The sequence below is a fragment of the Heptranchias perlo genome, chromosome 3 (genome assembly GCF_035084215.1).
Source record: "Heptranchias perlo isolate sHepPer1 chromosome 3, sHepPer1.hap1, whole genome shotgun sequence".
Lineage (NCBI taxonomy): Eukaryota > Metazoa > Chordata > Chondrichthyes > Hexanchiformes > Hexanchidae > Heptranchias > Heptranchias perlo.
Window position 1 is genome coordinate 103435452 of NC_090327.1, and position 25551 is coordinate 103461002.

General features: G+C 43.2%; 1 protein-coding gene across 2 annotated transcripts in view; it reads left to right on the forward strand.

Moving 5' to 3' along the window:
• Nucleotides 1-24028, forward strand: part of itprid1 (ITPR interacting domain containing 1) — a 145063-nt gene extending 121035 nt beyond the window's left edge. The window contains exons 16-18 of one of the 2 annotated variants that reach the window (XM_067981380.1): nucleotides 4286-4630; nucleotides 15707-15777; nucleotides 20420-24028. In XM_067981380.1, coding sequence (XP_067837481.1) covers nucleotides 4286-4630; nucleotides 15707-15763 — 402 coding nt within the window. In that variant the 3' untranslated portion in view covers nucleotides 15764-15777; nucleotides 20420-24028. The remainder of the gene's footprint in view (nucleotides 1-4285; nucleotides 4631-15706; nucleotides 15778-20419) is intronic. The other variant, XM_067981381.1, reaches the window with a different exon arrangement.
• The last annotated feature ends 1523 nt before the right edge of the window (nucleotides 24029-25551 follow it).

Sequence of the window (25551 nt, forward strand, 5' to 3'; positions counted from 1 at the left end):
CACCTTCTTGAACCGCTGTAGTCCGTGTGGTGAAGGTTTTCCCATTGTGCTGCTAGGTAGGGAGTTCCAGGATTTTGACCAAGCTTAGATATTCGAACCTTAGAACAAGAGGACAGGAAAACAAAATCAAACTCTGTGGATGAGAATTGTAAATTTGAGGCATTGGTGGATCAGAAGCTAATGTAGGACAGTGAGCACAGGGGTGATGGGTGAACGGGACTTGGTGCGAGTTAGGATACGGTTAGTGTGGTCAGGTGTACTAGCCTCTTGAAGAATGCAATTGGGCTTCAATGGGGGTGGGACGGGGAGGGGAGTCCAGGCCAGTGTCAGGGCCAGGAGCCTCGAAGATTTGGGAGTGTGGAGTTTTTAAGTGGCCCCTGACACAGAGGCTTCCGAGGCCACAATGCATCATTTTCCTGGGTACGGAGGAGGGGGTGGGTGGGGGCGGGGGGGTGGTGGTCGGGGGAGAAGAGGAAACCTGGCACTCTCCCCAGAGAAGAAAAGTCCCACTGCAGTTTTCAGCCTGTGAGGCAAACGGAACACCCAAAGATGCACCAATAATAGTGCAGGGCCCATAGAAATTAGCACCCCCCCCCCCTCCCGGACCCTGCCTACTCCATCAGGGTCACGCTGCAGGGCACCAGTGGGCATAATGCCAGTGTTGGTGCCAGGATTACAGCCTGTATAAATACAATGTGGAGATGCCGGTGATGGTCTGGGGTTGACAATTGTAAACAATTTTACAACACCAAGTTATAGTCCAACAATTTTATTTGAAATTCACAAGCTTTCGGAGGCTTCCTCCTTCCTCAGGTGAATGTGGAAATGAAATCCTCGAACCCTTCGCATTTATAAATCACAGAACAATACCTGGTGATTACAGAAAGTCTTTCCAACTGCCCATTGCCAAGGCAATCACAGTGTGCAGACAGAGAGGTGTTACCTACAAGGCCACCGAATATACAAACAACCAAAAAAACCCATCATCTGATGAAGGGGATAATCTCCGAAAGCTTGTGATTTTAAAATAAATTTGTTGGACTATAACCTGGTGTTGTAAGATTCCTTACATTTGTCCACCCCAGTCCATCACCGGCATCTCCACATCAAAAAAAAACAGAGAGAGAGAGAGAGAGAGAGGCAGAAACATAGAAACATCCGGAAGGAAGAGAAAGACAGCAAATGACCCGTTATATTAAAAACAGATAACATTTGTTCACTGGTGGGGTTACGTGTAGCGTGACATGAACCCAAGATCCCGGTTGAGGCCGTCCTCATGGGTGTGGAACTTGGCTATCAATTTCTGCTCGACGATTTTGCGTTGTCGTGTGTCTCGAAGGCCACCTTGGAGTATGCTTACCCGAAGGTCGGTGGCTGAATGTCCTTGACTGCTGAAGTGTTCCCCGACTGGGAGGGAACCCTCCTGTCTGGCGATTGTTGCGCGGTGTCCGTTCAACCGTTGTCGCAGCGTCTGCATGGTCTCGCCAATGTACCATGCTCTGGGGCATCCTTTCCTGCAACGTATGAGGTAGACAACGTTGGCCGAGTCACAGGAGTATGAACCATGCACCTGGTGGGTGGTGTCCTCTCGTGTGATGGTGGTATCTGTGTCGATGATCTGGCATGTCTTGCAGAGGTTACCGTGGCAGGGTTGTGTGGTGTCGTGGACACTGTTCTCCTGAAAGCTGGGTAATTTGCTGCGAATGATGGTCTGTTTGAGGTTGGGTGGCTGTTTAAAGGCGAGTAGTGGAGGTGTGGGGATGGCCATAGCGAGGTGTTCATCGTCATTGATGACATGTTGAAGGCTGCGAAGAACATGGCGTAGTTTCTCCGCTCCGGGGAAGTACTGGACGATGAAGGGTACTCTGTTGGTTGCATCCCGTGTTAGTCTTCTGAGGAGGTCTATGCGATTTTTCGCTTTGGCCCATCGGAACTGTCGATCGATGAGTCGAGCGTCATATCCCATTCTTACTAGGGCGTCTTTCAGCGTCTGTAGGTGTCCATCGCGTTCCTCCTCATCTGAGCAGACCCTGTGTATTCGCAGGGCCTGTCCATAGGGGATGGCCTCTTTGACGTGGTTAGGGTGGAAGCTGGAAAAGTGGAGCATCGTGAAGTTGTCCGTGAAGTTGTCCGTGGGCTTGTGGTGGAGTGAGGTGCTGAGGTGCCCGTCTTTGATGGAGATTCGTGTGTCCAAGAAAGAAACTGATTCTGAGGAGTAGTCCATGGTGAGCTTGATGGTGGGATGGAACTTGTTGATGTTATCGTGTAGTCTCTTTAGTGATTCCTCGCCGTGGGTCCATAGAAAGAAAATGTCGTCGATGTATCTGGTGTATAGTGTTGGTTGGAGGTCCTGTGCAGTGAAGAAGTCCTGCTCGAACTTGTGCATGAAAATGTTGGCGTATTGGGGTGCGAATTTGGTCCCCATGGCTGTTCCGTGTGTTTGGGTAAAGAACTGGTTATCGAAGGTGAAGACATTGTGATCCAGGATGAAGTGGATGAGTTGTAGGATGGCGTCTGGAGATTGGCTGTTGTTGGTGTTGCGTTCGCAGCAAATTACCCAGCTTTCAGGAGAACAGTGTCCACGACACCACACAACCCTACCACGGTAACCTCTGCAAGACATGCCAGATCATCGACACAGATACCACCATCACACGAGAGGACACCACCCACCAGGTGCATGGTTCATACTCCTGTGACTCGGCCAACGTTGTCTACCTCATACATTGCAGGAAAGGATGCCCCGGAGCATGGTACATTGGTGAGACCATGCAGACGCTGCGACAACGGATGAACAGACACCGCGCAACAATCACCAGACAGGAGGGTTCCCTCCCAGTCGGGGAACACTTCAGCAGTCAAGGACATTCAGCCACCGACCTTCGGGTAAGCATACTCCAAGGCGGCCTTCGAGACACACGACAACGCAAAATCGCCGAGCAGAAATTGATAGCCAAGTTCCGCACCCATGAGGACGGCCTCAACCGGGATCTTGGGTTCATGTCACGCTACACGTAACCCCACCAGTGAACAAATGTTATCTGTTTTTAATATAACGGGTCATTTGCTGACTTTTACTTCCTTCCGGATGTTTCTATGTTTCTGCCTCTCTCTTTTTTTTTTGGTTGTTTGTATATTCGGTGGCCTTGTAGGTAACACCTCTCTGTCTGCACACTGTGATTGCCTTGGCAACGGGCAGTTGGAAAGACTTTCTGTAATCACCAGGTATTGTTCTGTGATTTATAAATGCGAAGGGTTCGAGGATTTCATTTCCACATTCACCTGAGGAAGGAGGAAGCCTCCGAAAGCTTGTGAATTTCAAATAAAATTGTTGGACTATAACTTGGTGTTGTAAAATTGTTTACAATTGTATAAATATAGACACAGGTGGTCAAATAATCTATAGAACATGTAGATTCCATGTTTGTCGGAACTTTAGGAATACAGTTGGTTGGTGTTGAACATTATAGACTTAAAATTAACTTCCAGGAGATTTTTGTTGCTCATGAGAGGGTAGAAATTCCATGATTTTCCCTCTTAAAAGTGTTAGCCGTGGTTGTATGCCTCCTTCAGAAGATGGTAGTTGACAACTGTACAAATTGTACAAGTTCTGTTGGAGGGGCAAGCTTGATGGGCGAAATTTTCTTCTCTCATTTCATGCTTTCTCATGTTGCAGTAATTAATGTAGAATTCAATCTCATGCACAAAGTCAACAGAAACCAAAACATTGCTAATAATCACATTTGCATGGAACAGGAAAGATTCTGCCAATATGAGACAGAAGGGCAAAGTCAGCAAGGTTGTGCTCTCGTAACGAAGCCTCATCAGACGGGAGCTTGGGTTGGAGAATCAGAGCCCTATTTTTGATCCATGTTTCCATGAAGTGAAATTCCACACCAGCTACATCTGAATTTGCCTTCAAAATCCAGGAACAAATTGGAACTTGGTCAAGATTTGATGACCGGAGTGGGACTGGGATATTTGAGGTCTAACATGTTTGTCTGAAGACTTGCTAGCTTGTTGGATGAGCAGCCAGTGACAAGTTTGGTCTTTTGTTCCTAGTTATTATTCAGTAACTCCACCTGATCTTAGTTTGTAAGATTTAACTTGTTGGCATGTTCCTTTGCTTTTCCAAACTGCCTTTGTTTCCCTTTCAAATATATATGTTGGGTGGTGTTGCTTTACATCCAACCCATTCTTCTGAATTTGATGATTTGTAGCAACTGTAGAAAATATGAGCAAGTTTTAAAATAAAATTGTGCTAAACTTCTGGTTTGTCTTTCAGCAGTTGCAGATTTTGATGGAGGAGCAGTCGTCTTTCTGCTCGTATCTAGAAGTGCTGAAGCAAACAGGGGATGCAACATCAGGGAACTGGCCTTGCCCTTCAATCAGCTGTATGACACCTGTATCAGGACTGGCCACCACCTCACAGGCGCCCAACTCCAATGCAGGAACAATTCTGCCAGTGCCTTCTGTTTCAGGACAAAGCCCAGTGACCTCACCAGCTCCTTCAGCCTCGAATAAAACTGACACTGAATCCAACCCAGAAGCTGACCAGGGTGCAGAGTTAACAGCAAAAAAGCAAAGCCCTCAGTCAGAAATGCTGGATTTTAGAACCATTCTGCAAAATGTAAGAAATCTCACAGTTTTTCATTAATTTACGCCTTGTTGCAAAAAGTATCTATGGAAAAATCACTATAAATTGTAATTGAATTAATGCTGCTTCTGTCGCATGTGCAACATCTGTGCTCCCAACAGATCCTTGTAAAAGTTGCACATTATTCCATATCTCAGAACTGCTTGATATCTGAGTACTGGACTATATGTTCTGGGTTAAGATTCATACTGTATTTTAAACCAATTCATTTCAGTTCCACCCATCTCAGTTTCCTTTGTGGGGATAGTCATTCTGCACGTATTTCAAGCAATTGTAAGTAATTTACTATGAATATAGAACAAAGAAACTTGTTTTCTCTTAAATGCAATGATGAATGGCCATTTGACAATTATGTTCACGGTGGATACTTACTTGCACTTGGAGTGCTGGGGCTGGATCTTCCTCTGCTGTACCACCTGAAATTGGAAAATCAGACAGGAAGGCCTAAAGCCACATCCCCATCCTGAACTACATTTTCTCCCCCCGCCCAAGCAGGACAGACCACCAGCCCCTCCTTCACTACCCCACCACATGGAAAAGGCATTGGGCAGGTGGGGCCCAGCATCTGCCCAATTTCCCTGCCTTTCGCCCTTCCTGCCACCAACTCCAGGGATCGTCAGGAGAGGGGTGCAGCTGTCCCTGGGGCAGTGGCTGAACGCCCATCCATTTGGAGGAAAGGGACCTAGAAGTGGGCATCTCTCCTTCTCCTCTGGCCCAACAACCTTTCCTTTTTTAGGCCTAGACCTCAAAAGAGGCCAACAAAATTCAAATTTAGCCTCCTGGGGGCTCTTCTGCCCCCTTTAAGGGGCTGCAACAAGCTCCGTTTTGGTGGTGAGGATCCTGTAGGGATAATGACCCCCGATCCAGGATACTGTGTCAGGGTCAGATTGGTGAGTGGAAATCCAGGGGAGGAGGGAATTCCAAGCCCTTATGACAGAATCACATGAGAGGAATTATTCATCCAATCATGCTCAGTAGGAAAGTTTTTTTTTCTAATTATTAGCTCTTTCACTTGGACAAGGTATTGCTGAGGGAATATATGAAAGAGATGTGAATATAAGCTTTAAATGTACTGCAGATAAAGGCCTGAGATCCTAAAAATCCAATACAAGGCCAGCAAGGAAGTCACCAAGAGAATTGGACACAATGTACAGTAACATAGCACAATATAATGCAGAGCAACATGACATGCAGTGATATAGGACAACATGATACAAGATAATACAACACACTGTAATATAGGACAATATAATACAGGGCAACACAACATACAGTAACGCTGGACAACATGATACAAGGCAACACAACATATAGCGACATAGGACAACATGATACAAGATAATACAACATACAGTAACACTGGACAACATGATACAAGGCAATACAACATACTGTAATGTAGGACAACAAAATACAGGGCAACACAACATATAGTGATGTAGGACGACATGCTACAAGGCAACACAACATACAATGATGTGGGACAATATGATACAAAGTAACATACAATAACATAGGACAACATCTAATGTCAGTTGTGAGGAAGTCATTAGAATCTGTCATTAGGGACAAAGTGACTGAGAAATTTGACAAATTTAAGCTCATCGGAGAGAGTCAGTGTGGATATGTGAAAATCAAGTCATGTCTGAATAATCTAGTTGAATTTTTTGAGGAGGTCTCCAATGTGATGGATAAGGGAGAGTCTATGGATGTTATCTATATGGACTTCCAGAAGTCATTTGATAAGGTTCTGCAGAAAAGATTATTAGCAAAATGATTAAGCATGGAAATAAAGGCAACCTTGCATCAAGAGTTGGAAATTCATTAAGAGGTAGGAGACAGAGAGTAGCGATGAAGGGTACATACTCTGATTGGCGGGACGTGACAATTGGTATTCCCAGCGATCTGTACTGGGGCCCCAGCTTTTCACCACATTTATCAATGACATAAATGAAGGAAAAGAGAGTTGTATATCCAAGATTGAAGATGACACTAAGTTGGAAGACACAGTCAGTGGTGCAATTTGTAGATTCATACAATCATGGAATCATGCTGCACAGAAGGAGGTCATTTGGCCCATCGTGTCTGTGCCGGCTCTTTAAAACACCGAACCAATTAGTCCTACTCCCCTGCTCTTTAGCCATAGCCCTGCAAATTTCTCCTTTTCAAGTATATACCCAATTCCCTTTTGAAAGTTACGATTGAATCTACTTCCACAAACTTTTCAGGTAGTGCATTCCAGATCATAACAACTTGCAGTGTTAAAAAATGTCTTCTCATCACCCCCTGGATTTGTAAATCTGTGTCCTTTGGTTACCAACCTTCTTGCCAGTGGAAATAGTTTCTCCCTATCTACTCTATCAAAACCACTCACAATTTTGAACACCTCTATTAAATCTCCCCTTAACCTTCTCTGCTCTAAGGAGGAGAATCCCAGCTTCTCTAGTCTCTCCACATAACTGGTACAATTCTGGTAAATCTCCTCTGCATTCTTTCCAAGGCCTTGGCATCCTTTCTGGAGTGTGGTGCCCCGAATTGGACACAATATTTTAGATGAGGCTTAACCAGTGATTTATAAAGGTTCACTATAACTTCCTTGTTTTTGTACTCTATGCCTCTATTTGTAAAGATGTGGAGATGCCGGTGATGGACTGGGGTTGACAATTGTAAACAATTTTACAACACCAAGTTATAGTCCAGCAATTTTATTTTAAATTCACAAGCTTTCGGAGACTTCCTCCTTCCTCAGGTAAATTTACCTGAGGAAGGAGGAAGTCTCCGAAAGCTTGTGAATTTAAAATAAAATTGCTGGACTATAACTTGGTGTTGTAAAATTGTTTACAATTCTATTTGTAAAGCCAAGGATCCCATATGCTTTTTTAACAGCTTTCTCAACTTTCCACCTTCACAGATTTGTGTATTTGAACCCCCAGGTCTCTCTGTTCCTGCTTTAAAATTGTACCATTTAATTTATATTGCCTCTCCTCATTCTTCCTTCCAAAATGCACCACTTCACACATCTCTGCATTAAATTTCATCTGTCATGGATTTGCCCATTTCACCAATCTGTCAATGTCCTCCTGAAGTCTGCTACAATCCCCTTCATTATTTATTACATTTCCAAGCTTTGTGTCATCTGCAAACTTTGAAATTATGCCCCATATACCCAAGTCCAAGTCATTAATATATATCAAAAAGAGCCGTGGTCCCAGTACCGACTTCCCGGGGACACCACTGTATACTTCCCTCCAGTCTGATAAACAACCATTGACCATTACTCTCTGCTTTCTGTCTCTTATCCAATTTTATATCCATGCTGCCACTGCCCCTTTGATCCCACGGGCTTCAATCTTGCTAACAAGTCCATTATGTAGCACTGTATCCTCCTTCTGAAAGTCCATATACACAACATCAACTGCATTACCTTCATCAACTCTCTCCATTATTTCATTGAAGAACTCAAAGTTTGTCAGACACAATTTGCCTTTGACAAATCCATGTTGGCTGCTATTTATTAACCCATGTTCTTCCAAGTGACAATTGATTTTATCCCAGATTATGGTCTTTAGAAGTTTTCCCACCACCAACGTTAGGCTGACTGGCCCGTAGTTACCTGGTTTATCTCTCTCCCCTTTCGTGAACGTGGCTGTAACATTTGCAAGCCTCCAGTCCTCCGGCACCACTCCCGTATCCAAGGAGGATTGAAAGATTATGGCTAAAGCCTCCGTTATGTCCACCCTTACTTCCCTCAGTAACCTAAGATGCATCCCACCTGGACCGGGTGACTTTTCCACTTTGACCATTTAAGGACCTCCTCTTGATTTATTTTTATCCTTTCCAATTTCTCTACCACCTCCTTCTTTACTGTAACATTGGCAGCATCCTCTTTAGTAAAGACAGATGCAAAGTAATGCCCTCTGCCTCCACAAGAAGATTTCCTTTTTAGTCCCTAATCAGCCCCACCCTTTTTTTGACTATCCTTTTGCACTTTATATGTTTATAAAACACTTTAGTGTTCTCTTTTATATTACCCATTAATCTTTTCTCGTACTTTCTCTTTGCCCCTCTTATTTCCGTTTACAGTTCTCTGTACTTTCTGAATTCTGCTTGATTCTCTACTGTATTATGATCCTGACACTTATCACAAGCTGCCTTTTTCTATTTAATTTTAATCCGAATTTCTTTAGTCATCCAAGGAGCTCTAGCTTTGGATGCCCTTCCTTTCCCCTCATAGGAATGTGCCCAGTCCAACTCCTCCTTGAAGGCCTCCCATTGCTCATTTACCCTTTTACCTGATAATCTTTGTTTCCATTCCACCTGGGCCAGATCCCTTTTCACCTCCCTGAAATTAGCCTCCTTAGAGTTGAGTATCTTCACTTTTGATTGCTCCCTGTCTTTTCCATATCTACTCTAAACCTAATGATATCAAATTCACTGTTTCCCAAATACTCTCCCACTGAAACATGCTCCACTTGTCCTATTTCATTCCCCAGAACTAGATCCAGCACTGCTTCCTTCCTCACTGGAAACATACTGATCAATAAAGTTTTCCTGTGCATATTTCAGGAATTCCTCCCCCGACTTGCCTTTTACACTGTTTTATCCCCAGTCTATGGGAGCGGGAAGTTACAAAACAGTTTAGGCGGGTGGGCAAAACTGTGGCAATGTGGAGAAGTGGGAGGTCATCCACTTTAGGACCAAGAAAGACAAATCAGGCTATCTTCCAAATAGTGAGAGATAAGGAACTGTGGAGGAGCAAGGAGATTTGAGTGTCCATGCATACAAATCACAAAAAACAAGTGGACAGGTACAAAAATCAATCAAAAAGCCTCATGGAATATTGGCCTTTATCTCGAGCGGGCTGTAATACAAAGGGTTATGCTTCAGTCATATAAAGACTTGCTCATACCCATGTGGAGGACTGCGCTCAATTCTGGGCACTGCACTTTAAGAAGGGTATATATTTGCCTTGCAGAGCAGAGCGATACAATGAAAAGTAACAGTGCAGAGCAATACAATGAACGGTGACAGTACAGAGCAATACAATGAACAGTGACAGTGAAGAACAATGCCATGAACAGTAACAGTGCAGAGCAATACAATGAACAGTAACAGTGCAGAGCAATACAATGAACAGTAACAGTGAAGAACAATAACACGAACAGCAACAGTGAAGAGCAATACCACGAACGGTAACAGTGCAGAGCAATACAATGAACAGTAACAGTGCAGAGCAATACAATGAACAGGAACAGTGCAGAGCAATTCAATGAACAGTAACAGTGCAGAGCAATACAATGAACAGTAACAGTGCAGAGCAATTCAATGAACAGTAACAGTACAGAACAATACAATGAACAGTAACATTGCAGAGCAATACAATGAACAGTAACAGTACAGAACAATACAATGAAGAGTAACAGTGCAGAGCAATTCAATGAACAGTAACAGTACAGAACAATACAATGAACAGTAACAGTGCAGAACAATACAATGAACAGTAACAGTGCAGAACAATACAATGAACATTAACAGTGCAGAGCAATACAATGAACAGTAACAGTGCAGAACAATACAATGAACATTAACAGTGCAGAGCAATACAATGAACAGTAACAGTACAGAACAATACAATGAACAGTAACAGTACAGAACAATACAATGAACAGTAACAGCACAGAGCAATACAATGAACAGTAACAGCACAGAGCAATACAATGAACAGTAACAGCACAGAGCAATACAATGAACAGTAACAGCACAGAACAATACAATGAACAGTAACAGCGCAGAGCAATAGAATGAACAGTAACAGCGCAGAGCAATACAATGAACAGTAACAGCACAGAGCAATACAATGAACAGTAACAGCGCAGAGCAATACAATGAACAGTAACAGTGCAGAACAATACAATGAAAAGTAACAGCACAGAGCAATACAATGAACAGTAACAGTACAGAGCAATACAATGAACAGTAACAGTGCAGAGCAATACAATGAACGGTAACAGTGCAGAGCAATACAATGAACAGTAACAGTGCAGAACAATACAATGAACATTAACAGTGCAGAGCAATACAATGAACGGTAACAGTGCAGAGCAATACAATGAACAGTAACAGTGCAGAACAATACAATGCACATTAACAGTGCAGAGCAATACAATGAACAGTAACAGTGCAGAGCAATACAATGAACAGTAACAGTGCAGAACAATACAATGAACAGTAACAGTGCAGAGCAATACAATGAACAGTAAAAGTACAGAACAATACAATGAATGGTAACAGTGCAGAACAATACAATGAACAGTAAAAGTACAGAGCAATACAATGAACAGTAACAGTACAGAACAATACAATGAACAGTAAAAGTACAGAACAATACAATGAATGGTAACAGTGCAGAACAATACAATGAACAGTAACAGTGCAGAGCAATACAATGAACAGTAACAGTGCAGAGCAATACAATGAACAGTAACAGTGCAGAACAATACAATGAACAGTAACAGTGCAGAGCAATACAATGAACAGTAAAAGTACAGAACAATACAATGAATGGTAACAGTGCAGAACAATACAATGAACAGTAAAAGTACAGAGCAATACAATGAACAGTAACAGTACAGAACAATACAATGAACAGTAAAAGTACAGAACAATACAATGAATGGTAACAGTGCAGAACAATACAATGAACAGTGACAGTGCAGAGCAATACAATGAACAGTAACAGTACAGAACAATACAATGAACAGTAACAGTGCAGAGCAATACAATGAACAGTAACAGTGCAGAGCAATGCAATGAACAGTAACAGTGCAGAACAATACAATGAACAGGAACAGTACAGAGCAATGCAATGAACAGTAACAGTGCAGAACAATACAATGAACAGGAAAAGTACAGAGCAATACAATGAACAGTAACAGTGCAGAACAATTCAATGAACAGTAACAGTGCAGAGCAATACAATGAACAGTAACGGTGCAGAGCAATGCAATGAAAAGTAACAGTGCAGAACAATACAATGAACAGTAACAGTGCAGAGCAATACAATGAACAGTAACAGTGCAGAACAATTCAATGAACAGTAACAGTGCAGAGCAATGCAATGAACAGTAACAGTGCAGAACAATACAATGAACAGTAAAAGTGCAGAACAATACAATGAACAGTAAAAGTACAGAGCAATACAATGAACAGTAACAGTACAGAGCAATACAATGAACAGTAACAGTACAGAACAATACAAAGAACAGTGACAGTGCAGAGCAATACAATGAACAGTAACAGTACAGAGCAATACAATGAACAGTAAAAGTACAGAGCAATACAATGAACAGTAACAGTACAGAACAATACAATGAACAGTAAAAGTACAGAACAATACAATGAACAGTAACAGTGCAGAACAATACAATGAACAGTAACAGTACAGAGCAATACAATGAACAGTAACAGTGCAGAACAATTCAATGAACAGTAACAGTGCAGAGCAATACAATGAACAGTAACAGTGCAGAGCAATGCAATGAAAAGTAACAGTGCAGAACAATACAATGAACAGTAACAGTGCAGAGCAATACAATGAACAGTAACAGTGCAGAGCAATGCAATGAACAGTAACAGTACAGAACAATACAATGAACAGTAAAAGTACAGAACAATACAATGAATGGTAACAGTGCAGAACAATACAATGAACAGTGACAGTGCAGAGCAATACAATGAACAGTAGCAGTGCAGAACAATACAATGAACAGTAAAAGTACAGAGCAATACAATGAACAGTAACAGTATAGAGCAATACAATGAACAGTAACAGTGCAGAACAATACAATGAACAGTAAAAGGACAGAGCAATTCAATGAACAGTAACAGTACAGAGCAATACAATGAACAGTAACAGTGCAGAACAATACAATGAACAGTAACAGTGCAGAACAATACAATGAACAGTAAAAGTACAGAGTAATACAATGAACAGTAACAGTACAGAGCAATACAATGAACAGTAACAGTACAGAACAATACAATGAACAGTGACAGTGCAGAGCAATACAATGAACAGTAACAGTACAGAACAATACAATGAACAGTAAAAGTACAGAGCAATACAATGAACAGTAACAGTACAGAACAATACAATGAACAGTAAAAGTACAGAACAATACAATGAACAGTAACAGTGCAGAACAATACAATGAACAGTAACAGTACAGAGCAATACAATGAACAGTAACAGTGCAGAACAATTCAATGAACAGTAACAGTGCAGAGCAATGCAATGAACAGTAACAGTGCAGAGCAATGCAATGAACAGTAACAGTGCAGAACAATACAATGAACAGGAACAGTACAGAGCAATGCAATGAACAGTAACAGTGCAGAACAATACAATGAACAGGAAAAGTACAGAGCAATACAATGAACAGTAACAGTGCAGAACAATTCAATGAACAGTAACAGTGCAGAGCAATACAATGAACAGTAACAGTGCAGAGCAATGCAATGAAAAGTAACAGTGCAGAACAATACAATGAACAGTAACAGTGCAGAGCAATACAATGAACAGTAACAGTGCAGAACAATTCAATGAACAGTAACAATGCAGAGCAATGCAATGAACAGTAACAGTGCAGAACAATACAATGAACAGTAACAGTGCAGAACAATACAATGAACAGTGACAGTGCAGATCAATACAATGAACAGTAACAGTGCAGAACAATACAATGAACAGTAACAGTGCAGAGCAATGCAATGAACAGTAACAGTGCAGAACAATACAATGAACAGTAACAGTACAGAGAAATTCAATGAACAGTAACAGTGCAGAACAATACAATGAACAGTAACAGTGCAGAACAATACAATGAACAGTAACAGTACAGAGCAATACAATGAACAGTAACAGTGCAGAGCAATTCAATGAACAGTAACAGTGCAGAGCAATTCAATGAACAGTAACAGTGCAGAGCAATTCAATGAACAGTAAAAGTACAGAGCAATTCAATGAACAGTAACAGTGCAGAGCAATTCAATGAACAGTAAAAGTACAGAGCAATTCAATGAACAGTAACAGTGCAGAGCAATTCAATAAACAGTAACAGTGCAGAACAATACAATGAACAGTGACAGTGCAGAACAATACAATGAACAGTAACAGTGCAGAACAATACAATGAACAGTAACAGTACAGAGCAATTCAATGAACAGTAACAGTGCAGAACAATACAATGAACAGCAACAGTACAGAGCAATTCAATGAACAGTAACAGTGCAGAGCAATACAATGAACAGTAACAGTGCAGAACAATTCAATGAACAGTGACAGTGCAGAACAATACAATGAACAGTAACAGTGCAGAGCAATACAATGAACAGTAACAGTGCAGAACAATACAATGAACAGTAACAGTGCAGAACAATACAATGAACAGTAACAGTGCAGAGCAATACAATGAACAGTGACAGTGCAGAGCAATACAATGAACAGTAACAGTGCAGAACAATGCAATGAACAGTAACAGTGCAGAGCAATACAATGAACAGTAACAGTGCAGAACAATACAATGAACAGTAACAGTGCAGAACAATACAATGAACAGTAACAGTGCAGAGCAATTCAATGAACAGTAACAGTACAGAACAATACAATGAACGGTAACAGTGCAGAACAATACAATGAACAGTAACAGTGCAGAACAATTCAATGAACAGTAACAGTGCAGAGCAATTCAATGAACAGTAACAGTGCAGAACAATACAATGAACAGTAACAGTGCAGAACAATACAATGAACAGTAACAGTGCAGAGCAATGCAATGAACAGTAACAGTGCAGAACAATACAATGAACAGTAACAGTACAGAGCAATGCAATGAACAGTAACAGTGCAGAACAATACAATGAACAGTGACAGTGCAGAACAATACAATGAACAGTAACAGTGCAGAACAATACATTGAACAGTAACAGTGCAGAGCAATGCAATGAACAGTAACAGTGCAGAACAATACAATGAACAGTAACAGTACAGAGCAATACAATGAACAGTGACAGTGCAGAACAATACAATGAACAGTGACAGTGCAGAGCAATACAATGAACAGTAACAGTGCAGAGCAATGCAATGAACAGTAACAGCACAGAGCAATACAATGAACAGTAACAGTACAGAGCAATGCAATGAACAGTGACAGTGCAGAACAATACAATGAACAATTACAGTACAGAGCAATACAATGAACAGTAACAGTACAGAACAATACAATGAACAGTAACAGTACAGAGCAATGCAATGAACAGTGACAGTGCAGAACAATACAATGAACAGTAACAGTACAGAGCAATACAATGAACAGTAACAGTACAGAGCAATACAATGAACAGTAACAGTGCAGAACAATACAATGAACAGTAATAGTGCAGAACAATACAATGAGCAGCAGCAATGAAGAGCAATGCAATGAATGGTAACAGTGCAGAACAATACCATGAATAGTGACAGTGAAGAGCGATACAATGAACAGTAATAATGAAGGGCGATACAATGAACAGTAACAGTGCAGAGCAATACAATGAACAGTAACAGGGAAGGGCGATACAATGAATAGTGACAGTGATGAGCGATACAATGAATAGTGACTGTGAAGAGCGATACAATGAACAGTAGCAGTGAAGGGCGATACAATGAACAGTAATGGTGCAGAGTGATACAATGAATAGTGACAATGAAGAGCGATACAATGAACAGTAACAATGCAGAGCCACGCAATGAACAGTAATAATGAAGGGCGATACAATGAACAGTAACAGTGAAGAGCAATACAATGAACTGTAACAATGAAGGGCGATACCATGAACAGTGACAGTGCAGAGCAATTCAATGAACAGTAAGAGGACAGAGCAACATGACACAGTTGCATGATGCAAAAGAACAGTATCACAGACACACTCTAAAATTTACTCTGTGTTTGAATTTTCTTAGGCATTTTGAACATTTCTAACTATTTATTGATAGCAAAATCTCTGTTCCAGATTAAACATTCATTTCAACAACTCCGATCACCAAGTCCTGAACCGATTCGCCACTGAAGGACCTTCACATGGTAGGTTGTCACTTATTCTTCTACATAAAACAAGTGTTGTTATGGCAGTTTCTTAAAATGGAAGGAAAGATTAAAAAGAAAGCACTTTTGTACTTTAGGTACTTCCTCATTCTACATTCTAAAAATTGCTGTCGGAAAAATATTTGTCAAATAAAACCTCACAAGTTTACCTCCATGGAAACTAATCAGGTCTGGGCTGCTGCTGACTCCTAGGCCTCACTGATGAGGAGAATGTTGGATCAGCTCCATTGATTACAAAGGGGGCTACAAGTTAAGTCCAGCCTGGGAGTTGATGTGGAGCTGCTGGACTGTAGGAGACTAGCCTACCAGCTTCCTCATCTAACCCCTTCAATACCTCGAGGTACCAATTTAAGATCTTTTGCTCCAATCAGTGCTCCATTTTCTATATTTTTGTTTTACCAGTCAGTCTTCCATGGTGGATAGTAACAAACATTGGCTCTCATAGGAACATTGGAACATAGGAACAGGAGTATAGAGTCATAGAGTCATAGAGTTATTCGGCATGGATAGAGGCCCTTCGGCCCATCGTGTCCGCGCCCGCCATCAAGCCCTGTCTACTCTAATCCCATATTCCAGCATTTGGTCCGTAGCCTTGTATGCTATGGCATTTCAAGTGCTCATCCAAATGCTTCTTGAATGTTGTGAGGGTTCCTGCCTCCACAAACCTTTCAGGCAGTGAGTTCCAGACTCCAACCACCCTCTGGGTGAAAAAGTTATTTCTCAAATCCCCTCTAAACCTCCCGCCTTTTACCTTGAATCTATGTCCCCTTGTTATAGAACCCTCAACGAAGGGAAAAATCTCCTTAGTATCCATCCTGTCTGTGCCCCTCATAATTTTGTACACCTCAATCATGTCCCCCCTTAGCCTCCTCTGCTCCAAGGAAAACAAACCCAATCTTCCCAGTCTCTCTTCATAGCTGAAGCGCTCCAGCCCTGGTAACATCCTGGTGAATCTCCTCTGCACCCTCTCCAAAGCGATCACATCCTTCCTGTAGTGTGGCGACCAGAACTGCACAAGGTACTCCAGCTGTGGCCTAACCAGTGTTTTATACAGCTCCATCATAACCTCCTTGCTCTTATATTCTATGCCTCGGCTAATAAAGGCAAGTATCCCATATGCCTTCTTTACCACCTTATCTACCTGTTCCGCCGCCTTCAGGGATCTGTGAACTTGCACACCAAGATCCCTCTGACCCTCTGTCTTGCCTAGGGTCCTCCCATTCATTGCGTATTCCCTTGCCTTGTTAGTCCCTCCAAAGTGCATCACCTCGCACTTTTCCGGGTTAAATTCCATTTGCCACTGTTCCGCCCATCTGACCAACCCATCTATATCGTCCTGCAGACTGAGGCTATCCTCCTCGCTATTTACCACCCTACCAATTTTTGTATCGTCAGCGAACTTACTGATCATACCTTTTACATTCATATCCGTGTCATTAATGTAGACCACAAACAGCAAGGGACCCAGCACCGATCCCTGTGGTACCCCACTGGCCACAGGCTTCCAGTCACAAAAACAACCTTCGACCATCACCCTCTGCCTTCTGCCACTAAGCCAGTTTTGTATCCAAAGTGCCAAGGCACCCTGGATTCCATGGGCTCGTACCTTCTTCACCAGTCTCCTGTGGGGGACTTTATCGAAGGCCTTACTGAAATCCATGTATACCACATCCACTGCGTTACCCTCATCCACACGCCTAGTCACCCCCTCAAAAAATTCAATCAAATTAGTCAGACATGATCTTCCCTTGACAAAGCCATGTTGACTATCCCTGATTAATCCTTGCTTCTCCAATTGGAGACCAATTTTGTCCTTCAGAATTTTTTCCAATAATTTTCCTACCACTGATGTTAGGCTCACTGGCCTGTAGTTCCCCGGTTTTTCCCTACTCCCCTTCTTGAATAATGGTACTACATTAGCGGTTCTCCAGTCCTCTGGCACATCGCCTGTGGCCAGAGAGGTTCTGAATATATGTGTTAGAGCCCCCGCAATCTCCTCCTTTGCCTCACACAGTAGCCTGGGATACATTTCGTCCGGGCCTGGGGATTTATCCATTTTTAGGCCTGCTAAAACCGCCAATACCTCCTCCCGCTCGATGTTAATATCTTCGAGTATATCACAGTCCCCCTGCCGTATTTCTATGTCTACATCGTCCTTCTCCATAGTGAAAACAGATGCAAAAAATTCATTTAGAACCCCTCCTACATCTGCCGGCTCCACACACAGATTGCCATTTTTGTCCCTAATGGGCCCTATTTTTTCTCTAGTCATCCTCTTACCTTTAATATACTTATAAAACATCTTAGGATTTTCCTTTATTTTGCTCGCCAGTGTTATTTCATGGCCCCTCCTTGATCTCCTAATTTCTTTTTTAAGTATCCCCCTGCACTTTTTGTACTCCTCTTGGGCTTCCTCCGTCTTTCGCCTTTTGTACCTGCCAAAAGCCCTCCTTTTTTTCCTAATCCATTCTCGTATATCCCCTGACATCCAAGGTTCCCTGGAGTTCTTGGAACCACCCTTGACCTTTACGGGAACATGTTGCCATTGTATGGTCTCAATCTCCCTTCTGAAAGACTCCCATTGCTCCGATTTTCCGACAAGCAGCTGATCCCAGTCCATTTTGGCCAGATCCTGCCTTATCCTATTAAAATCGGCCTTCCCCCAATTTAGAACCTTTATTTCCGGCCCCTCCCTGTCCTTTTCCATGACCACCTTAAATCTCACCGAATTATGGTCACTGTCACCAAAGTGCTCACCTACTAGCACTTCTTCCACTTGGCCGGCCACATTTCCTAGAATTAGGTCCAGTACCGCCCCTCTCTTGTAGGACTTTCTACATGCTGGCTCAAAAAGCTCTCCTGGATGCACGTTAAGAATTTTGTACCCTCTAAGCCTTTTACACTCTGAGTATCCCAGTTAATATTGGGGAAGTTGAAATCCCCCACTATTATTACCCTATTATTTGCACAATTTTCTGAGATTTGCCGAAATATCTGTTCCTCTATCTCCCCCTGACTGTTTGGGGGCCTATAGTACACTCCCATCAAAGTGCTTGCCCCCTTTTTGTTTTTAAGCTCCACCCATATGGCCTCATTAGAGGAACCTGCTAATATATCATCCCTCCTTATGGCAGTAATTGATTCTTTAATTAATATTGCGACCCCCCCTCCTCTTATACCTCCCCCTCTGTCTCGCCTGAAGATTCTGTACCCCGGAATATTGAGCTGCCAGTCTTGCCCCTCCCTCAACCATGTCTCTGTGACAGCAACAATGTCATACTCCCATGTGTTTATCAACACCTTCAGTTCATCCACCTTATTCGCAAGACTCCTTGCATTAAAATAGATGCCATCCAGCCTTGCCCTCACATATTTGCCCTGTCTTCCAAGCTGACTTGTTTTTTTCTCAATATTTGGCTGCACATCACCCCCTATTGTAGCTCCACTCTGTATCCTATCCCCCTGCCAAGTTAGTTTAAACCCCCCCCAACAGTGCTGGCAAACCTCCCCGCAAGGATATTTGTCCCGCTCTGGTTCAGGTGCAACCCGTCCGACTTGTACAAGTCCCACCTTCCCCAGAAGCAGGCCCAGTGATCCAGGAAACTGAAACCCTCCCTCCTGCACCAACTCTTTCGCCATGCATTCATCTGTTCTATCCTCCTATTTCTATACTCACTAGCCCGTGGCACTGGGAGTAATCCAGAGATTACAACCTTTGAGGTCCTGCTCTTTAATCTGCTACCTCGCTCCCTAAATTCTTGATGCAGGACCTCATCTCCCTTCCTACCTATGTCGTTGGTCCCAATGTGGACCACGACCTCTGCCTGCTCACCCTCCCCCTTGAGAATGCCCTGTAGCCGCTCAGTGACATCCATGACCCTGGCACCAGGGAGGCAACAAACCATCAGCCACTCGTGCCCGCTCCGCCATTTGATAAGATCATGGCTGATCTGTGATCTAACTCCATATACCTGCCTTTGGCCCATATCCCTTAATACCTTTGGTTGCCAAAAATCTATCTATCTCACATTTAAATTTAGCAATTGAGCTAGTATCAATTGCCGTTTGCAGAAGAGAGTTCTGAACTTCTACCACCCTTTGTGTGTAGAAATCTTTTCTAATCTCACTCCTGAAAGGTCTGACTCTAATTTTTGGACTGTGCCCCCTACTCCTCGAATCCCCAACCAGCGGAAATAGTTTCTCTCTATCCACCCTATCTGTTCCCCTGAATATCTTATAAACTTCGATCAGATCATCCCTTAACCTTCTAAACTCCAGAGAATACAACCCCAATTTGTGTAATCTCTCCTCGTAACTTAACCCTTGAAGTCCGGGTATCATTCTAGTAAACCTACGCTGCACGTCCTCCAAGGCCAATATGTCCTTCCGAAGGTGCGGTGCCCAGCACTGCTCACAGTACTCCAGGTGCGGTCTAACCAGGGTTTTGTATAGCTGCAGCATAACTTCTGCCCCCTGGTACTCTAGACCTCTCACTTGATTAAGCCAGAAATAATAATTGCATTTATTTTCTAGGCTGACAGTGGAATTCCATGGGTGTATATAGTGCTTTCTTTAAAATGCTAAAATAAATCTAAATCACTAATGTCTTCCTTCATTACAGATTCATGCACAAATGTTGATAGCTTCTGTTAAGTGATCAAAGTCATTATTACAACACGACAGGAATCTGCAGGGCACCTCCCAAGGGGCAAAGGAGGCTGATTGCTGGGGCCACACTTTCCGGATTGACTCCACTTTTCCTCATATTTTGTGAACTCCAGTGAACTCGCTACCACTTCATTTTAAACGTCCCAAGTTGTGACTCAAGTGATTGTACTAATCATTGCACACCACTGTTCAGCAAAATCATGTAAAGTGACAAAACCAAAAATAAATGCAAATTTTAATAATTTATAATGGCAAGCTCCAGGCGGAACCCAACACTGCCTGTTTTTGTTTGTTAGCTTTATATACTACTGCAAAAATGAGTGACTACTCAGATGGAGCTAAATGCTGTAATCATTTACATTGGACGTAAATCTTAGTAAGCACATTTGATCTCCTGTGCATTTGACATGGCTAGTTAAGCCTAAGTGCAGGCTGAAGCAGAGTTAAAGGGGTGGGGATAATTGGACCAGGACGCACACAGATAATTCGGTCCTCATTTTAAAGTCTTCAGTTTCATAGTTCCCTTACCAATTCCTATGTCCGCATTTATAATGGAAACTGCCTGTGTAGACTTGTCATGCTGTTATTACGCCCTCCTCCCTGTGGTAATGATACAGTGCCTTCACTTTGGGGAGGGTGTATGGGACATTTTATTGCTGTGTTACGCACAGTCCAGCATGTCAATCATCAGGATAATGCTTAGAGTACATGGATCAAAGTTAATGGAATAATAATGGAATAATGGCTTCTTTCATGGAATCTGTGGATATGGCTAAGTAGCTGTGGTGAAGATGGTCCTTTATAAAAATATTTTGAGTGACAGCATCAGCTAAGAAGTTTTTCCATTGTTTACAGTTTGGCATGTGAGGCTGGTGAGATGCAGAGTGCCTCAGAACTACCTCAGTCCGCCTAGCCGCCCATCTTTCCTATCCAAACTTCAATTGGCATCTCATGGTAATCCAAAATTTCTCCACTTCGTGTCAGCTTTGTCTCAGTTGGTAGGACCCTCACCTCTGAAATCAGAAGGTTGTCGGTTAAAGCCTCACTACAGACTTTAACACATGCTTTAACCTGACCCTCCAGTGCAATGCTGAGGGAATACTGCATTGTCAGAGGTACCATCTTCCAGATGAGTTTTAAACCAAGACCCTATCTGCCAGCTTAGGTAGATATAAAACACCCTGTGGTACCATTTGAAGAAGAGCAGTGAGTTCTCTTGGTGTCCCGGCCAACATTTGACCAAAAAACAGAGTATCTGGTCCTTCATTCATTTTCTGTTTTTGGGACCTTGCTGTGCATCTATTAGCTGCCACATTTGACTACGTTACAACAGTGAGTACACTTCAAAAGTAATTCATTGGAGGTGAAATGCTTTGGGATCTCCTAAATGCAAGTTCTTTCTTCACCTGTGTTGAGGTATTTGTTTTAATAATGTGGATTTATTCTCAGACTTGGAGTATTGACATTGAGGGTGGCAAAATATGCTGGTGTTTCTGCTGAGATGGACCTGTGGTATTGATGCAGTTTGGTAAAGCTACCTGACAAGATCAGTGCTTTAAAGTCGCACAACTTCACAGTAACTGAGTTGAACCAGGAGCTATTATGGTCTGTATGACTCAGCTCCTCATTGCCTTAATGAGATGAGATATCAGGAAAAGATGTTCATTTTATGGGACTGGATTATCCTGTCACTGAAAACTCCTCCCTCCCCCACCCATAAATAACTTTAGGAACAGCTGTTCAATCAGTGACGTTACCTCAGTAACAAGGGGGTTTTCTTCATCGATGTTTTTACCAAAGTATTAACAGAGATTTTTTGAAATGATGTACAACATGACTTTAGATTTAAAACCTGTGATGACTAATTCCTCAGCAGTGAAAGCATCAATGTTTAGTGACTTCACTTAGATGAACTGGATCTGTGCAACACTTGAACTTATTTGTTCAGATCTGATTATTTGCCACTCTTTAGTGAAGGACGAATGTCATGAAAGAAGGTGCACCTCCCACTTGTGTTTATGCTGTTGTCAACCAAACTTCCATAAACATCTCATGACTATCATTTATTGGTTATGTGGCTATGGTGATTCATTGGTTAAATATCAAGCACCAATGGTAAGCTTCAGGTATTCCCAAATACAGAGTAGAATGAACCAGCATTGGACAGGTGGTGGCAGGGTAGTCCCAGTGACTATCTAATGCAGGATCATAAGTTTATTATTGCTACTGTTACATACATCAATGCATTTAAGGGAAGCTAGATAAGTACACGAGGGAGAAAGGAATAGAAGGATATGCTGAAAGGATGGGAGGAGGTGGCTCGTGTGGAGCATAAACAACAGCATGGATCAGTTGGGCCGAATGGTTTGTTAACTCTGTAACTGTTCTCTGTAGAAGGACTGAAGACCGTTTCCCAAAAGTAACTCTTCAAACTGACCCAGTCAGCGAAATACTCCTACCTACGGCTCTTGTATTGGTATGATTCTACTCACAGACTCGGGCCATAATCCTAGGCTCCAAACCAATGTTAATGCCTTGCTTTTATATGCATCAATGTTAGTAGAATCCCATGTTTGGGATAATTACTTACAAGGGGGGGATTTTTCAGTGGAAGTATAATCCAGTACTGTAAAATGAATATATTGAGTATTTTCCTGCTATCTCACCTGATTAAGGCAATAAGGAGCTAAGTCATAAATACCATAGTTCAACCCCCAGCCTCAGTTTGTATTGAATTAGCTGATTGCAGCCAATTGATGATGGGGTGCTCCAATTGGTATGTGTATTCCTGGGTTAGTGAGGCGAAAACCCCATTGGATATTACGACCTAAAGACCCTTGCTGCAGTGAGCATGTCAGATGAGGACAGGACCGGACTCAGTTGTAATGTTCCCATTCTCCTCCCATAATGAACCAGCCTGCCAACACTCACTGCTCACACAAAGAATAGCTTCTTGGGAGAGGTACCAGAAGGCGACTTGTGCCTTTGGAACAGCAGCTGGGCCAGTCAAGGGAGAAGATTAGCAAAAAAAAAATGCATAAATATATTTTTGTCTGATGGGGTTACAGGGCTGATTCATTGATCGGGCGCTCCCAGCTGGCCGGGAATCGTGGGCCAACAGTGGCTGATTTTCAGTCCACATATTGTGGGCGCATGATTTCCCAGGTAGCTTCCTTGTGAGCACCACTCCGATCGGGGAACCAGACCTTGTGTCCTTTAGATATAGATAGAATAACACTGATCTTATGACCGTGTCATTAACTTGTTCCCACAAATGAAGGACAGCTGGTGGGGAACCAGATCAAGGACTCCGATAAAATAATAGCAAAGTATTTTTACATTGTCCATAGATAAAATTGTAAGTAAAGATATATATATATATATAGGTTCAATAAATTAAACACTTATATTAACAATCTGTAAATAATCAACAATGACAATGTGTGATTATTATATTCCTTTTGAATATCAAAGGAAAATATTGCATAACTTGCAAATGGAAATATTAATGTTGTAATAATAGAAGATTGTCATGTCTTGGAATATATTGAGCTTAAATAAATGAGAGAATTTTGAAAAGACTTGCCAATTCTTCAAATAACAATTTGTAACTTCAGGAGACAACAGTATTTTGAGAATTCAACAGACATCTGCATCTCTCTGTGATTGACATTAGACACCATGGGGGTTAAATTGGTTAATCCCCAAATCCGAGCATGGGCATCATGGTACGCGATTAACCCGGGCCTGGCGGTTCCATTGCAAATATTCGTGCTGCCTGATCACTTATCGAAGTGCAGCAAGGAGGCCTTGACACAAGGGGCTCGATTTTCGCGTCGGGTTTCCTGCGGGTTTCCAGCGGGGGGGCCCCGAAAATCCCGATATCCGGTCATGTGACCGGATCGCGCCGAAATCCCGGCCACTTCCGGGTACCGCGCTGACGTGCGGGGCTGCGCGTGCGAGCCCCGCTGGTGGGAATCCCGCAGGCAATTAAAGCCAGCGGGGTTCCACTTGAGTGTACTTATCTTGCTTGTTGAGGTCATTTAATGAGCTGAAGCAGCTGTCAAAAGAGGAAGTGTGGGATTTTAGGTTCAAGGCAGTGAGTTTCACACACTGGGGGAAACAGTCTCTCTCCAACCAGGCGTGTTGCAGCCAGCAGCCTGTGGCAGGTGCCAAGGTGCACTCCACAGGGGAGAGCCCTCACCCACGCAGGAGGCCACCGCGTCACATAGGGCAACCCCTGCCCTCCACCACCCCCTGCCAAGCCAGAGGACAGACCGACACGAAACCGCAGCCCCAGTCCGAGGAACCACCCACCTACCCTGCACAACCCCTCAGACCAACACCTGCCAGATGGGTGGTGCATGGACACCCTCGGAGGACGAAGAGCATGACCAGCCCCAGCAGCCTCGCAGTCCACGCCGTCCGCCGCAGAGACGTGGAGCCCCCCAACACGGTGTTGTTGCACGCCCACCTGCACAGCAGGAGGGAGGGCTACCACAGGGAGAGACGCATCGCAGAGGGCACTACCCTCGCCACAGGGTCCACAGACCGAGGCGCAGCTCCCCGGACCTCTCCGAGCAGCAGTGCACAGGGAGGCGCAGATTCGCTCGACATGTAGTCGTGGAGATCTGCAGGCTCTTTCATGCCGAGCGGCTCCTGGCTGGCCCCAGCACCAACTGCTTACCTGTCGCTGTCAAAGTCACCACTGCCCTCCACAACTTCTCCTCCGCATCCTTCCAGGGTGCAGCCGGCTACACCGCCGATGTCTCTCAGTCGTCTGCGCGGAAGAGCCCTGCAAATACACCTGCACCTACTCTGCAGTAGCACGATGGGTGGCATCAGTGGTGGGTCCTCATAGTGATACCCAGGAGCGGGCATTATTGGACACAACGGACAGGATTCGCGGAGACATGGCAGTGGTGGTGTCAATATAACGTGTGCTGTTTGTTGCTCTGAAATTCAATATAGGTAACACCCAGGACAAACCCTCAGACACCCTTGTGCACCCCCTTCATGCTGACGACACGTTTGCCTTACGCTGCCTACTGCACATATGCATGCCCTGTGGCTGCAGCACAGGTG